Source organism: Phallusia mammillata, chromosome 5, assembly GCF_965637545.1.
Source record: "Phallusia mammillata chromosome 5, kaPhaMamm4.hap1.1, whole genome shotgun sequence".
Taxonomy (NCBI): Eukaryota; Metazoa; Chordata; class Ascidiacea; order Phlebobranchia; family Ascidiidae; genus Phallusia; species Phallusia mammillata.
This window is the reverse complement of record NC_137256.1, coordinates 924,963-942,363: the sequence shown is the minus strand read 5'-3', so window position 1 is coordinate 942,363 and position 17,401 is coordinate 924,963. Positions and strand designations below refer to the sequence as shown.

Here is a 17,401-nt window from a genome sequence, read left to right as displayed (position 1 = left end):
TAAGGTTGTTATGAAAATTAAACAACGCGTACCCCCATTTAATGTAAACACCTGCCTCTAATCCCGGGATTTCATGAAATATAATCGGGATTTCCCGGGTTGCCAACGGTAAATGCCAATTCCCAGCAGACACATTGTAACAAAATTATGCACAAAACAAAAGCATGTATTTGACCCCAGTTTTACACAAAATAGCAAAACGGATCAAAGAACCACGTAGTTGCGAAACATTCGCAAACAATTGAAATTTGCAATAAATATGTACATGCCGCACAAGAGGTGGTTTGTGCGGTTTAGCCGCTTGGCTTGTCAATCATGTGTGTCGCTTGTCGTTTAATTGTCAGAGGGCGGCTTCAGCCACAACTGCCACGTTAACTCGTCGGTTGTCATGTGGCTGTTGACGTCGTCGGACGTCATGTAAACGCTTCCGAACTCGATCGTACAACATTTTCGGGGCGTTGGAGTAGATGAGAGGGTTGAGAGAGCTGTTGATGGGAAGCAGGATTATTGCTGACACTGCGTAAATCACTGGAGGTACAGTTGTTCCACCGAAGTTCAGGAAAGCCATAATTGAGATTGGCACCCAGCAGAAGAAATCAGTAAAGACCAGCCGGATGATTTTCTTTTGCATTTCTGCAACAAACACCAGAAGTAGGAGCAGCATTTAAGTTGCGCTTATGGGATTTACCTTGGTTCTGTTTTTCAGCTCTCGCATTTTGGGCCCTCTCATTCACTTGCCTGGCACTGGCAGTCGACCTCTTGTAAATCCAAACGTACGCCACAGCAACAAACATAAAAGCCACGAAGTTAAGAGTGATGATGGCAAGTGAAAATGGCCAAGCCTTGTCGGTCGGTGTCACGTAAAGTTTACTGATGCAAACACTGTTGGTGCTGTAGTACCTGAGAATAACATTCAGTTACAGCAACAACTATAATAATCTAATTTGCTTGTAACTACATACCCTAAATATCCTGTAATGTCAAACAGTTCAGTGTAGTTATAATCTTCAAGAATATCCACAAAATCTGCCCAAGAATAAACATTTTGTACCCCTAGAAATGCGCCATCGAGTGTCTGGGAATCGTTAATGGTAAAATTGTGTCGAAACTTTACAAACCGTTTCATGAAAGTGTCCATGCCTGCAAGAAAACATACGGCGGAGCAAAACGATTAAATATACACATGTGTTGCAATTGCTCACTTGAAAAGTCAACGACATGACTCTTAAAGAACGGGTTTTCTTTCATCCACGCTTTGGTTTCAAACAAATGTTGAAATTGAGACGTGAGAGGAATAAAAGCCAGTGTGAATGAAAATGTCCAGGATAAAATGATGGAAAGGATAATAATCTTCAGTTTGGGGAAATATGGCGCATTAAACGGCTGCAAAACATAAGTTGCTTGCTGCAAACACTAGAGCACATATACATTAAAAAAAACTCACGTTTTTCACAGCGTAAAGTCGAAATGCTGTCAGCAGGACCATTGTAATTACTGATGTTTCGCTGGAAAGCAAAACCAAAATGCCCATTGAAATGCACCTCTGGCCTGACCTCCAAACAAGGTCGTTGGCACAGTAGTCTCCAGAATATTGAACACCAGCAACGCCGAGCATGAGCAGATAAACTCCCATGAGCAGGTCGGAAATCGACAGATTCAAGACAAGAAGATGGTTGGTTTGAAATGAGGCCGATTGTGATTCTGTCGTCACCAACAGTTTCATCTCAGTAACCATGACAACCTGAAAAGGGTAAAACAGATATTTGCAAAAACCACCTAGTTTGTCGAAGCTTAGAACCACGTGCTTTGTTTCAGCCAAGCATTACAAATATACCAGGTTTCCAAAGATTGCGAGGAACGCCATTATCCACACAACAGTTCGTAACACCGGGTTAGCGATCAGTTCGTATCGCGAGGAGAAAACGTTTTCATTTGCTCTGCTTGACTTCGTTGGGCATTCGTCGCTCCAGTCAGAACAGTCGCCAAATCCATTGAACATCTATTAGTGGCAAATTTTGTTAAAACTGCCATGAAAGAAAATTATATAGAATAATTAAAAACCTTTTCCTCCTTCACAAACAAAGGTTGATTGTTTTCGCAGTAGAACCTCCCGTCACTCGTGCAGTTAGTTTCGTCGCTTTTATCATCACAGTTTATCGTAAAATCACAAATCTCTGATTTACTTATGGAAACCTAAACACATTAACCTATCACACAAGGTTCTCAAACTAGGGTCCGCGGTCCTTTAGGTAGGGGCCCGTAAAGCAATTTTGCGGGGACCGCGAAAAGGTTGAAGAACTTGTATAATTTTTTTTTGACGTCAATTTATGCCACTGAAAAAAATGTAAATCAAAGTAGCATTTGAAGATCGACTGTCTCCGTATAGCCTTTATTGCGTGACAAAGAAGCACTTGTTCGCGCACAATCATAATGTTTCTTGTCTTGTTTGTGATGACATAAACAATTTTTGGATTATTGTTAAACGTAATTTTGCACAAGTAACTTAAAATTCTGCAATCAACTTTCGTTTTGCTAAAATACACATTCCATCTAAAGGCCCACGAGCCCTTGAAATAATGACAACGGGACCGTCTTGAAAAAATAATGAAAAAGTTTGAGACCACTGCTTACAGAGTATGGGTGTTATTATAATCCACAGATGCTAACATACCTTAGCTCCATTTAACGCGGAACAATTGACCCTTCCTTGTTTTGTGCAAGTTTTCGAATATTCGTCACTTCCGTCTTTGCAATCTATAAAACCGTTGCAAATTTTTGAACGAAACTTTCCCGGGATTTCCACCACGGTTTCGTCACTTCCGTCTTTGCAATCAGCAACGCCATCGCAAACTTTGGATTGAGGAATGTTGAGACGATCGTTTGTCGTTGGGCAATATTTACAATGCGCGCAGAGATGAGGATCCTCATCGTGGATGAACCTCCGTCGATCAACATCGCGAATTTCATTGGGACAATCTCGTTTCCCGTCGCACAACAGCTCGTTGCTGAAAGGATCCCACTAAACGACAAATACTAATATTAAATTGATTGTTCGTACATTATGTTTATGAATGGTTCACACGTACAGTTTGCATAGAAACGAAAAACAAGATATCGAGTTAGTTTAACAAAATATCACACATGCCAGGTCTGTTTGCTTCTATGAATAGTAATAACTTACCAGCTATTGTTGGTTGTTCACACGTACAGTTTGTGGACACATGCAAAACAAGATATCGCATTAGTTAAACAAAATATCAAACATGTCAGGTATGTTTCGTTCTATGGATAGTAATAACTAGGGCAACTCTTGCAACTTTTTTACAGCTTCCGGCAGCTTCCTAAATACTCAGAATTTATCTAGTATGCTGTTATAAGCGGTTTGTAGGAATTTTATGTTGTAACTTTTTCCAACTTTTTTCTATTTTTCATGCAACTTTTATCAAGTATTGCGGAAAATGTAAAGAATTGATTTAATAAACATGCTATAAAACTATTTCTAGTATTTCTAGGTTATATTTAGTGATGTACCGAATCGGCGAAATTTCGATTCGGCCGAAACCGAATATTCGGCGGCCGAATAAATTCGGCCGAATCAACCGAATAATTTATGACGTCACGCGAGGTCGTACCCTACGCGTTTGACATGAAAAAATGTTTATCTACCAGGAAATTAGTACAGAATAGTTGTGTTTCGTCCTTATTTCAGTTCTGTGGGGTTTAAAATTGCTTCAAGCATGATTGGCAACCTGCCAATGAATTGCTAATTTTTTTGACTACAGTGGGAAAAACGATAATGTGTTGAAAAAGATAAAAATTGACGCGATTTCGTTATGTTTGGGCTTTTGAAAGATCTGCGTGGTACCTTAAGCAGAAAAGATACGTTGAACGCTTTAAAATTGTTATCGTAAAAGATTCGGTTTCGGCCGAATAATTTGAAACCGAATCTTTGCAAAAGTGACCGATTCGGCCGAATAAATCCGGCAAATCGAATATGCGGTACATCTCTAGTTCTATTCTCTTTGATTTGCATAACAAAGAGCTACGTGATGGATTAGCTGCATCTCAATGTTATCTTTGACGCAACAGTTGGCTTGCAAGCTAGAAGGTCAACCAACCCAGCCAATTTAATTCACTGTCGTTTAAATTTGAGGTCCTTTCCCATTTCACGGACGCCCAGGCGGGACAGCCAAAAATTACATTTTCACTTAGTCACGTTTTTCAGGCTGTTGATTTTGTTAAAGTCGCCAACACTGAGATTTGCTGCAATGCCTTGGATGAAGTTTGCAGACCTAGGGGTTTGGGGTGTGGCATTTGACTTGTTTTGGGGGAAGGGGAGGGGTGGGTTATCGCTTTGCTGTTTGGCTTTTTGCGGAAAATTATTTCTGCATTGCGTTATTTTCTTGCTGCGTACCAGCAAAAAATGTAATTTCCGGCAGTCTCGCCTGGGCGTCAGTGAAATGGGAAAGTACCAAATTTGACAGCTCATCAGGAGCTGACAATGAAATGCTGTCATGCAGGTTTAAAACCTAAAGAACATAAAAATGTACGCATGATCTACTGAATAGCGAAGAAAGAAACGGAACAAGCAGACACCCTGAAAATCTTAAACTGTTGGGTTATACGACGGAACCTTTCGAGCATCTCATACCCTAATAATATTAAAAAAATTGTGCATAAATGCAACTTTTTACTGCAACTTTTGTTAAAATTAAGTGCAAGTTTCTCAGAATTTTAGTGCAACAAAACAAAATATCACACATGTCAGGTTTGCTTCGTTTTATGGATAGTAATAACTTACCCACTATTGTTGGTTGTTCACACATACAGTTTGTGGACACAAGCAAAACAAGATATTGCGTTAGTTAAACAAAATATCACACATGTCAGGGCTGTTTCGTTCTATGGATAATAATAACTTACCTCCTATTGTTGGTTGTTCACACGTACAGTTTGTGGACACATGAAAAACAAGATATTGCGTTAGTTAAACAAAATATCACACATGTCAGGTCTGTTTCGTTCTATGGATAGTAATAACTTACCTCCTATTGTTGGTTGTTCACACGTACAGTTTGTGGACACATGAAAAACAAGATATCGCGTTAGTTAAACAAAATATCACACATGTCAGGCCTGTTTCGTTTTATGGATAGTAATAACTTACATACTATTGTTGGTTGTTCACATGTACAGTTTGTGGGCACATGCAAAACAAGATATCGCGTCAGTTAAACAAAATATCACACATGTCAGGCCTGTTTCGTTTTATGGATAGTAATAACTTACCCCATACTGTTGTTGGTTGTTCACACGTACAGTTTGTGGGCACATGCAAAATAAGATATCGCGTTAAATAAACAAAATATCACCCATGTCAGGCCTGTTTCGTTCTATGGATAGTAATAACTTACCCGCTATTGTTGGTTGTTTGCACGTACAGTTTGTGGGCACATGCAAAATAAAATATCGCGTTAAATAAACAAAATATCACCCATGTCAGGTCTGTTTCGTTCTATGGATAGTAATAACTTACCCGCTATTGTTGATTGTTTGCACGTACAGTTTGTGGGCACATGCAAAATAAAATATCGCGTTAAATAAACAAAATATCACCCATGTCAGGTCTGTTTCGTTCTATGGATAGTAATAACTTACCCCCTATTGTTGGTTGTTTGCACGTACAGTTTGTGGACACATGCAAAACAAGATATCGCGTTAGTTAAACAAAATATCACAAAATCAGTTTTTTTGCACATGTCAGGAAGGTATAGTGTTAGTTGTAATATAATACTATATAACTTAACGCTACACGGTCATGGCACATATGACACAAGCAAGTTTTTAAAAATTGAATTGGTGCTTTATGGAAACGATATAAATCCTTAGGAAAGAGTGCACACAAAAATCCGCAAATAACCCATTAAAATTGCCGAAAACGTTTTTTTACAGTTTTTTTTCGGCTTTCATTTTAATTACCCCTCTTATACACATTTATTCAACAACGTTAATCAAGTAAATTCAATCAACACATAATTGACATTTTACTCACCGTCCAACATTCCCACCCGTCCTCCGTAATATTGTTGGTTGTCGAACAGTCGATCTCGGCACTCACATTCCCACTGTAAACAATCACACCACCACTTACATTGTGTAACTATGGTAGAATCGAATTTGTGGGTCACTGTGTTGACGCGAACTATTTGAGCGTTCACTTTCTAAATGCGCGTTTGGCTATCGAGCGTTTCCTGCGTTTCCCGCTGCTCGGGTTTACGCAGGTCGCTCTGTGCACTCGTAATGTTCAGGTTTCGTGTAAGCAAAACCGTTTTTATTGAATACACCATGGGGGTGTCAAACATGCGGCCCGCGAAGTAACATTTAGAAGTTATGTGTTTTATTCAGGCGGAATACCCTGTCAAACCAGTGAGTTCACATGACACAATTCAATCATTCTTAGTGGTATGTATGCAACGTTTTGAGGATGATCAAAAGTACCCATCCTTAGAATTAGCAATTGCGATTGTTGCGTCATTGTATGCCATTGTTTTACTCAAAGCATAGTTGATACACTCTGCTACAATGTATATCTGTTTGTTATACAATACTAATATAATTTTTGAAATACTCAATAGTAGTGATGCACCGACGAAACATTTCGGCCAAATACGCTGTTTTCCGATGTTTCGGTTTCCGCCCGAAATTTTTTTAAAATTCGGCCGAAACCGAACTTTTTTATTGCAAGGAATTAATACTTAAACTTTCATTTTCGCCCATACCAAACATCATAAATTAACTGTGTGTGGTATCTAAAAAAGAACCAGCCACGTTGTCTGCAAAATGTTACAAGTTTAGTAAAGCTTCCGCATTGTGAAAGTGATTTTGGTTTGTCATAATTGAGTTTATGTGCATCAACAACACAAGGTTCAGTTAAGGGGTGTCCAACACGTGGCACGCGTACCAAAAGTGGCACGCAGAGCACATGGAAATTGCACACAAGCTTTTGCACATTTAGATGATAAACATTAGGATTAGTCACGCGATTAAACTTGCTTCTATTGATTTTCTCCGCCTTTATTCTTCACTTCTTTTAGTTATAACTTCAGTAAAGATTTTCAGTAGTAAAGTTACACAACCCACTAATTAAATGGTTCGTTTTTTGACAAAACTGAAGTCCCGTTGCAAACTATTTATATCTTTTGTCGCAAAAACAGAATAAAATGTTTTTGGAGTATCATAAACAAGTTTACTCGCATTTGACGACATATTTTTGTCTAACCATATATAAGGGTTCTACATATTGGCCAAATATTCGGATTCAGCCCGTACCGTTAAGACGTTTATGACATGGTTTGGAAAAAGTACCAAACATTGGCACGTGAGTATATTTTGAAACCAAAATTGGCACGACGGTGCTTTCGAGTTGGACACCCCTGGTTTAGTTGAAAACGTCCATAAGAAAGGGGAGTTTAGGTTCGGCCTGATTAGGCAGAAATTATTCGGCCTCGTGGCCGAATATTCGGTTTCGGCCCGAACCTTTTTTGGCGGGTTCGGTGCATCACTACTCAATAGTATTACTGAACATTTTACTCTTGAATTATGCATTTTGGTTGTTGTCATGTCACACTGTAACAAATGTTTGCCAAGTGCGGCCCTCGACTTACTTAAAAGTTTGTATTTGGCCCCCAAAGTTGTTTGAGTTTGACACCCCTGAAATACACTATGTTATCATGTAAATAATATATGTCAACGTAAATATATGCAAAAATAATGTGTTTATGGGTTTTATTTTGGTTCAATTTAAGTTGACCAAAGTGGTTGCAAGGTAAGGAAAGTTAAAGTGACGATATTAGTCATTAATAGACGGACTAGTTCCTAAAAATACTCGTTTCAACCTACATTGAAAACTTTCCGCAACCTGTTGGTTGTTTTGTCTCACAAAGACACTCATCACTCATATCAGGACAATCGATGACGTCATTGCATACACTTGACCTTGAAATCACCGTGGGGTCATTTATGCATTGGAAGCACAAAGAGTGGTTAAAGGAGACAGACGGCAAGCGGCGGATGTCCCTGCAGGGGAAATATTAAATTGAAAACTACGGTTGAAACATCGGGCATTGTGAGCGTTCTAACACACCTGGGTTCCGACATTATCATTTCATCAACCGATGTGAAGCAGAGATCAGCGGAATCGTCGCAGTCTTGTATGGCGTCCCACAGCAACTGCTGGGGCAACGTGCAAGTTTTACCACTTCTGGTGCACTTGAAGCCGTGTCCGTTCGGTCGGGGCAGCTTAGGGCAGTTGTTGCAGGGATCGCCATCACACACCGATGAACGCTCCCAGCAAACCGATTCCGAACACCAGAAGTGGGAGGGACAGAGATATTCGCACGGGGAATTTCCATCACAAGGTGCATATGATTTGCAGACCTCATCTTTTGTTTTTGGACAGGAAGCGTTGGTTGGATCGATTATATTGCGACAAACTCCATGAATGTCGAAACAATCGCATCGTCCCACTGAGCTGGGTTTAAAATAAATAGTTACTCTATGGTTCGCGTTTTAAACCGTCAAGCAACAGGTTGCAGATACGTTTGTTTAAAATAATCACTTTGTTGGAACAATCGTTTATTCACAAAAAAATCAAGTAAACCTACCGACGATAACTTATTGATTTGTCACACATTTCGGGGACTTTCCCAGTACAATTACATTCGTCGCTCATATCGGGACAATCGATGACGTCATTGCACACACTTGACCTTGAAACGATCATTGAGTCGTTTTTGCACTGGAAGCACAATTGATTGTTGAACGAGGCTTTGGAGGAACGACGGGTGTCTCTGAAAACGAAATAAAGGTCATTAATAAACTTATCACATCACAACAAGTTGACCAAAAAACGCGTAAAATGATTTTTTACTTGTTGCCTTGAAAACGTTGCACAAAAAAAAACTTATAATAGCAAGTGTTATTTCGTTTTAAGGCATAACCAAAGTGTGTTCGCTTGCATTAGTGTTACCAAAACTTTTGTATCTCTACGTTACCTTTTTTATATTAATCACCTGTGTCTCGCAGTCCTTATGTTGCCTTTAATTTACTAGGTTAGTTTATCATAATTTGTTTTCTGTGTGTGTGCTTATTTGCCCAAAACGGGTTTATCTTAATTTCACGATGTGTTTTTAATGTTTTTGACATTAATCCCTCTTCACATCTTTTTGTCACGTTCACGTTTACCATTTTAACTGTTTGATTGCCTCTTATAAATTTATTTCCCGGCACACTTTGCGCTCACTACATCTTTTTAACTCCTCCCCGTTCGCTGCATTTCGCAGCATTTCAGCTACAATTTCTGGTGTAACCGACTAAAGATAGCCGTTAGGGCGATGATAATTGGCCAGGGGGGTTTCGACCACGTGACTGGTCCTTTTGCGGGTCACGTGCTGTTGTAAAGAGTTCTTCCCCGACTGTCGTATGTCAACTTGTCTTAAAGTTTGTGCAGCGCAGAATTTGCCAATATCTTACAGTTTTATTCAGTGTTTTTAAATAAAGACAGCAGTGCTCGAACACGTCTAAACCTAGGGTTTTTCGTGGCTAGACGTTAGTGCATTTTTCGAAGGAAAACCAATAAATTGGACGCCACAATAGTATTTAAAACTCAGCTGATGTATGAAGCACAACCGACCTAAAAACTTATACATACCTCACATCACCATTTTCGGGCGTATAGCATAAGTCAGAGCCATTATCGCAATCTTGTACGCCGTCCCACACGAACATTTGCGGGAGTAGGCACGTCCGGTTGTTCTTGACACATTTAAAGCCGTATCCGTTACTCCAGCGTTGAAAGGCAGGACAGTCATTACAGGGATCGCCATCACACACAGTTGAACGCTTCAAACAAGTCGAATCTGGGCACCGAAAGTGGGAGGGGCAACCGCCGTCACAAGGAGTTTTATCCCGACAAGTGATGTCACCCTTGCAATATTCCTGCCTCCGTAGCGCACACACTCTTTTCGATAACAGCCCGTCAAATGTATTGTCGCAGCTGTGAAAGTGGAATCATTATGTTTTGAACGTTATAAACACAGATTAAAGTGTAATCAACAACCAACATTCTGAAGTTTGGCTGCGTGTTGTTGCTGGTAATTACCCACACACATCCGGGTATTTCCCAGGGTAAACGACCAAAAGTTTTGTACTATCGGGATAATAAGGAATTTTTCATTAATGAAGTAATAAACGATAAATTATTACAACGCGTAAAAAAGATAAGACTGGAATGAAGAAAAATATTGCTAGTTTTTCGCAAGTTTACAGGCGTCGCGCAAACACTGTTGTTATATTTCACAGGTTAAGCATGTTGTAGAATTTCGAAGCCAGATGCTGGTTTACAACAACAATGACGTTTTTATAAAATTCTGATTAGTATTTATTTCTGCACTGTCAAACATTTAAAGCGGCAAATAGAGTAAATAATCACATAAACGTCATTTAATAACCGACAAAGTTTACCTGATATAGCTCGATGATAGATTAGCAGGGTAGGTGGGAAATGTGGCCCGTTTCTCGTCGCTTCCGTCTCTGCAGTAAGGATGATCATCGCAAAAGTGCCTTGAGTCAACCACTTCCCCACCATCGCAAGTAAATTCTGCAATCAACAATCACAAACATATAATTGTGGGTCGTTTTATATTTGCATCACAGTGACAGTTGACCAATGCGCTACAAGTAAACTATTTAAAATCACAGCAGAATTGAAAAAAATACTAAAACCTTCATATATCTTAGTTAATGTTACTAATAAACTAAGCTTTAAATAAAGCGTTAGTTTGTTGTTTAATAATCAAACATTTAAACTTACCTTGTGCTTGGCATGGAGCGGGTGCGATGAACCAAATCAAGGTTGCTTCGAAAATCCCCATGATGAGATTTCTGAAGAAACACAACAGCGGCGTTGTAAAAAATATAATGATGACAAACTTGAACCTGCGACTTCCCTGAGCGTCTCATGATATACTTTATATGTAAGATAATTTGCTTACCTTTTCAAAAAGTGGTGTTTCATTCTTCCTAAATCTTTTAGGCGAAGTTTTCTCAATAAACAACTAAAATTTCTAACCTTTCTAAACTGTGAATTATCTGAAAGAGGTAAAAAAGGATTAACCAGTTTGTTTAATTAACCCGAAATACTGAATTTCTACCTCTGCGGTCACAATGGTTTCCAAACGTATTTTCCGCTTTCAGCAAACCAGGCAGATGATTGTCACTTCCCAAGCCCCGCACGTCAGCAAGGCTTCCTGTTACGCATAATCAAACTGTTTTCAATATGTGTTCCGCTGTTTACATTCTCGGGCGAAATTAATACGCAAATTAATTTCTGTGCACAAAATATTTACGCCAAATGCCACAGAAGTGATGGCTAATACTTTTTAAAGCAAAAAATAGTTTTGTAAGTTTTTGTGGTATAGGCAACTAGGTTAAACTCAAAACACAGTTTGCAAACCAATTGTTGATTGCAGTAAAAATTTTGCAGCTCGAACTGACATTGATCACAACAATTAATTCACAGAAATCCCGCTATTGGTGATATTGCTTGACGTTTCCTCAGCAGTTATTGCGCAACGAAAATTCCAAATCCATTTTATTATTGATTTTATTTAAACGCATGTGTTAATAATAGAACATTAAAATAAAACGGATGCAAAATATAATAAAATACAACCAAGACTTTACAATTTAAACAGAAATCATAAGATTTTTTCTAGAATTAAATGGAGACAATTTTAACAGCTTTTTATCTTATTTGGAACAGGTTCTCAGTTTAACCGGTTACAACATTTGAAGCACGATTTTTTGTTGCGCAATACGAACACCTGTGACATCACAAATAGGTTTTTTAAAGCACAAATTCGTTTTTTGCAGGTTCAATGCTTTTGCTTTTGTTCATGCCCCAACTAACAATATGAGGGAATTTAGTTCGCAAATTCGCGCGAATCACAACCAAGCACAAACAAACGTTCCAGGTTTCGTCCTTTTCTGCTCCACAAACCAGTCGTTACCAAGAAAAGAAAAGTGCAAGTATTTTAGTGGTGGTTGGTATAGCACAAATGTTTTTATAAAGTGGCCCCGTTGCTTTCAGCCTACAACAGGGCTACTCAAATGGCGGCCCGCGGTCCAAATCCGGCCCTTTGGGGCGTTGGATTTGGACCCCGACGGTTTTTTGATTCCGGCCACATTCGCTATATTGTGTGTTACGTTCTTGATCGTTGCTATGTAGCGACAGTTAACGCGAGTCCGCATAGCGATTCTCGGAGTACTGCTAGGAGCATGAAGTATTTCCAAACTCTAATACACTAGTAACAAAACGGCGATTGTTTGCGCACAATTGTGAACTGAAAATGGAATTATTATACCTGAGATTAGGAAGTAATCCAGCAAAACTAGATAAACTGTTTTGTATGTCGTCGTGCCAAAACTTAATTTATGGTCAGTGCCCAATTCAAGCGTTTGTTTTGATGACAGAAACATTCGGCTTAAGAAATGTGAAAAATTTTGTATCACGATTTTCCGCATTACCCTTAACCAAAGTTGGCTAAGACATGTTGCATTACTTACAGATGTGTCCGGACCTTTGGCATTTGTTCCTTTTCCATCTGGACCTTTCACAACACTAATTGAGTAGCCCTGGCCTACAAGGTTGGAAACCAGCAATCTAAAAACTGCTTGGCTTAAGGCGCAGTGTTTCAGCTCAGGGGCGCACTCGAGTGGCCCAGCATGGCATGTTCCTCTTGTAAATTGCAGACTTTGCATAAACTATGAAGCGGTTTTTACCATCGAATTCAAGCCACAACATCACCAGAGTTTGTTTCGACTGTGTAACCCTTTTTATTACTTTTATACCCAACCATATCCAGGTAGATTAGAGATCATTCGTTATCGAGCGGTGTTTTCGTTGCGTTGTGACTTGTGACGTGTTTGCATTTAGTTCTTTTCTCCTTTGTTTATCCTGCACTGTACCAGGCGCATTCAGTGTTATTTACCCTGATGAAGGCGACCTGTATAGGACGTCGAAACGTCGGAATAAAAATATAACTGCCAGAAGAGCTCTATAAACTTGACATGTCCGTGTAACTTAGCGGTTTCGATACAGAGGTTTGCAAGCGATTTTATGGGGACCGTCGGAGCGTTTCTGCAAACATATTTCACACCACAGTAATGATTATTTACGTGTAAATTAATGCGAAAGAGTCTATTGTGCCGCGCAAAACTCAATCTAAGCTCATCCATTGGCAAATTAATTTTGTCCAAATTGACGTGTAGTTGAGAGCAGGATTTTGTCGTTTTAGGTTAATCCAGGTTAAAATGTAAGGATAGAAGTGACCTCAATGAATCAATTTTATCTCGACAACATGGATTGACTCCGCTCACAGCTCTGGTCCCAAAAGAAAATTTAATTTGAAACCGACTGACCCTGATTACAGAACAGCATTGTATCACCATGGCAACCGCTTGAAGAGTCCAGTTCCACGGTCTCAGCTAGGAAAATCCACTGGTTTTGTTTGTTTATTTTTAACCTTGGTGGGCGGGCAACGCCTGAATGCACACAATGAGTCCGCCGTAGAGCTCCCTGTTTTATTGCAAGTCCGTTGATCATTTTTTTATTTGATGTTTTCGACTTATGCAGTTGGTGACTTCAATTTAGTTCAACCCATCGGGAACTACTGGGTTGGAGCAATGCCGCTTAAGTTTATTGCTCAGAGAAACACAAGTGACCGAGATAGGATTAGAACCCATGACCTTCTGAACACAAAGCGGTGCGCTCGGCCATCTTGGCGACAATTTGTGTTAGTTCGATGTAATTGTGTAAAATGTGTTTCAGTCAAATACAGTTGCTGCGTTAACAAACTTTTAGTTAAATATTTCCGCCGACACTTTTCAGTTATGTTACAATAGAGTTTCGCTTGGTGCAAGAAAACCTAGCGACACAATTGCACTGCACCAATCACCACAAGAAAATAGCTGCACAACGTTTAATCAACGATGGACCCAAGATTCTGTTGACTGAAAATTCTTTAAAGATTAGGACATTTTGGCGACGTCCAGTTTCGGTTTCAAACCCATTAAGGCAAGTTCAAAACGTTGCCAGTTGAAAATATCATTGTGTCAACCTCGTGGTTGAACGCACTGCAGCTCAATCGGTCGGGTTAAGATTTTATTGCAGACATGATTTTTGCACAACATATAATTTACTGCTTTTGGGGCAAAACAGCCAAAAAACATGCAATATTCAAATGTGTAGAAACAATATACGTTTAAACAACAAACAAAATAATATGACAGAATGTCATACTGGTCTTTAAGCAATCATAAATGCAAAAAGACAATGTAAGAGCTGTTGTGCAACAAAAAGTTAGCAAAATGTGAAAAACTAAACCAAAGTAAAATTTGCGATAGTCACTTTCAATAAAGGACAAGTTGCTACAAAATTGCGATTTCATCCACGAAAGTAAGTCAAGTAAAACATTTGACTTTAGTTGGTAAATTGGTAAGTCATTTGCATCATAGCATTTACTGGTCTTTTGTTGATTGGTTTTCCATCAAAGTTAGTGAGAAAACTCCAAAGAGCAAAGTTTGAACGAACCATTTAAACCTGGTTGATTTGTCAGTAATGCCGTACTTAGAAGTGAGGTGTATGCAGTAAAGAGCCTCTGCAAAATGTATCAGAAGTGCGCAGTGATATATAACCTGTATAGCTGAGGGGTGAGTGTAGACAAGTAACCGGTAGAGAGCACCCACAGGTCCCATGTGTTTGTCCGGGACAGATTGAGGCCTGTAACATCCACAATGGCATAAAAACATTCCTGCAAGAACCGCAAACATCCACAAAATATGTGGAGACTTGAAAAATGTTGCTGATTCCAGTTTTTTCATCTTTGAATTTCTCAATTTAATACATTTTTAGGATAGTATAAAATTAATTTACAAAGACCTGAATACAGAAGTAAAAAGTGATATTGTGATAAATGTTTAGTACCACTCACATATATAGTTGTTAGAAGCGACATGCTTTATTGATTAAAATCGTTTTTCAAAAAACTAAATTTATTGCTAAACTGTTTAATAAGCAGTAAAATGAAAAATTTTAATTAAAAGCATGTTGCATGTTTGTCAGTTAGTATATACTGTATATTGCAAGTATTATAATCATACCATGTTATTGCTTTACAACAAAGTTATACACCATTAAATTGAATATAGTGAAACACATAAATGTTAATACCAAGTACTTCATAATAATAACAATAATAAAGAAATGAAACAGAAAAGTTGTTGTACAACTGGGGGAACATTTGAAGTTAAAATATTTTGAATATTTTAAAAGAAGTGTGAGCATTCAAAATATATGGGTAAAAAATGTAAAAACTTTTAGAAAGTTGATCTAAAAATTAAGTGCTGTTAAATTGATTTCAAAACACCAATTAATAGAGAAAGTGCACAAACACATCTAAATCACTTTTAATGGCATTTAAAAAAACAAAGTTAGTAAATAGCAGCCAACAACATTAATATAAATTGTAGACATGAAATATATACATAATAATCATCACTTGATTAAAGAAAGCAGGTTTTTTTCATTTTGATAATGAACTTGTGAAATTGAACAACAAATTAGGCGGGAAATTTGACATGGAAGTCATTACAACACAACGGAAGTTTGGTTGGCCTAATAATGATTAATTCAATACAAAAATCAGACACATTATATACATACACAAACTAAACCAAAGTTTGTAGTTACTTTACTCTGCTCGTTTTTCAAAATGTTTCTTCAACATTGTCCAAGACGAAAATCCACAAACGAGACTCTGCAGAAACCACTTCATCTTGGTGACTGTATCCGTTATTCCATATCGGTTTGTCAGATGTAGAGTGTACAATGCCCCGATCAAATGAATAACGAGCACCACTTGGTAAACAATTCTTGTGCCCCAAGGATGTTCATAAGCCAACCATCTGTAAAATGTTCCGACAGGACCCATGTACTGATCTGGCATTGCTTTCTGGTTGTAACTTGCGAAATGAAGCAATGCAAACAAAAAAATTGATCCAATCCATATCAAAAGTGACACACTTCGGAAATAGGGAGCAGATGATTTTCCATTAACCATGTTTCAATTTTTTTTAAAGGCTTTCTTGAAACCTAAATAACACAGAATTGTCACGATCTGTTTGTAGCAGATACGTTTCATTGCAGAAAATATGATAATTGCTAAAACGTGTATATAGCAGTATAATGGTGCTAAAATATATTAATAAAAGCATGTTTTATGTAGGTCAGTTATTGTATTATAGTCATACATGTCCACGCTATTAGTTAAACAAATTTATACACTAATAAATTGAACTGAATATATATATACATATTGTACCACATAAACGTTAATACCAAATACTGCATAATAATCGCAATTATAAAATGGAACTGCAAAAGTTTTAGTACAACTGGGTATCAACATTTTCAATTTAAAATATTTTATGTTTTGTCAGAGCAAAAAAAATTAAAACCTTTAAATCGATAAAAAATTAAGTGCTGTTATATTGATTTCAACACACTAATTAATAAAGAAATAGAGAAAGTGCATGAAAACATTTGATTCACCTTTTGTAGCATTTAAAAAAAACAACGAAGGTAGTAAATTGTAACCAACAACATTAATATAAATTGTAGACATGAAATACATACAATATTTACCAGAATAAAGGTGTTTTTTGTCTGTTTTTTTGCCATTGACATGCTATAGTACATAAGTTTTCTATTACTAAGTCGACAATGTACTCAAGAGTAAACTTAAAACTAAACAATAACCCAACGAGGCAGGAAATTTGTCACGGAAGTAATTAACAATATAATGCAGGTGTGGTGGGTCTAGTAATTATGATCAAGTAATCACAAAAATCTGAAACATGATTTACATACAAATACTGAACCATACTTCATTGGTGGTTAAGTTTACTCTGCTCGTTTTTTAAACTTTTTTTTCAACAACATCCAAGACGAAAACCCACAAACTAGGGTTTGCAGAAACCACTTTATCTTGGCTACTGTGTCCGTTATTCCGTATCGGTTTGTGAGATGTAGAGTGTAAAAACCCTCAAGGACATGAGTGACCATCAGTACATGATAACCAACTCTTGTGCCCCACGGATGTTCGTAAGCCAACCATCTGTAAAATGTTCCAACTGGGCCCATGTACTGATCGGGCATTGCTTTCTGGTTGTAACTTGCAAAATGAAGCAATGAAAACAATGAAATTGAAGTGATCCATATCAAAAGTGACACACTTTTGAAATATGCAGCAGATGGTTTTCCATTTACCATGTTTAATTTTTT

The 17,401-nt window shown here is 38.0% G+C and overlaps 3 protein-coding genes across 3 annotated transcripts; all 3 read right to left on the bottom strand.

The window, feature by feature from the left end:
* Nucleotides 1-211: 211 nt before the first annotated feature.
* Nucleotides 212-2,107, bottom strand: LOC145229798 (G-protein coupled receptor GRL101-like). The gene is made up of 7 exons (XM_080095124.1): nucleotides 2,062-2,107; nucleotides 1,835-1,999; nucleotides 1,445-1,741; nucleotides 1,203-1,383; nucleotides 963-1,140; nucleotides 689-900; nucleotides 212-633 (listed from the first exon to the last, which is right to left on the bottom strand). Exons 2-7 carry the CDS (start codon nucleotides 1,997-1,999, stop codon nucleotides 341-343), a joined length of 1,326 nt encoding a protein of 441 aa, XP_079951250.1. The 5' UTR covers nucleotides 2,062-2,107; the 3' UTR covers nucleotides 212-340.
* Nucleotides 2,108-15,809: 13,702 nt separating this feature from the next.
* Nucleotides 15,810-16,178, bottom strand: LOC145228006 (transmembrane protein 254-like). The gene has a single exon (XM_080092975.1). It carries the CDS (start codon nucleotides 16,176-16,178, stop codon nucleotides 15,810-15,812), a length of 369 nt encoding a protein of 122 aa, XP_079949101.1.
* An 842-nt stretch (nucleotides 16,179-17,020) lies between these two features.
* On the bottom strand, nucleotides 17,021-17,389 carry LOC145228005 (transmembrane protein 254-like). The gene has a single exon (XM_080092974.1). The coding sequence runs from the start codon at nucleotides 17,387-17,389 to the stop codon at nucleotides 17,021-17,023; it is 369 nt and encodes a 122-aa protein (XP_079949100.1).
* Between the last annotated feature and the right edge of the window lie 12 nt (nucleotides 17,390-17,401).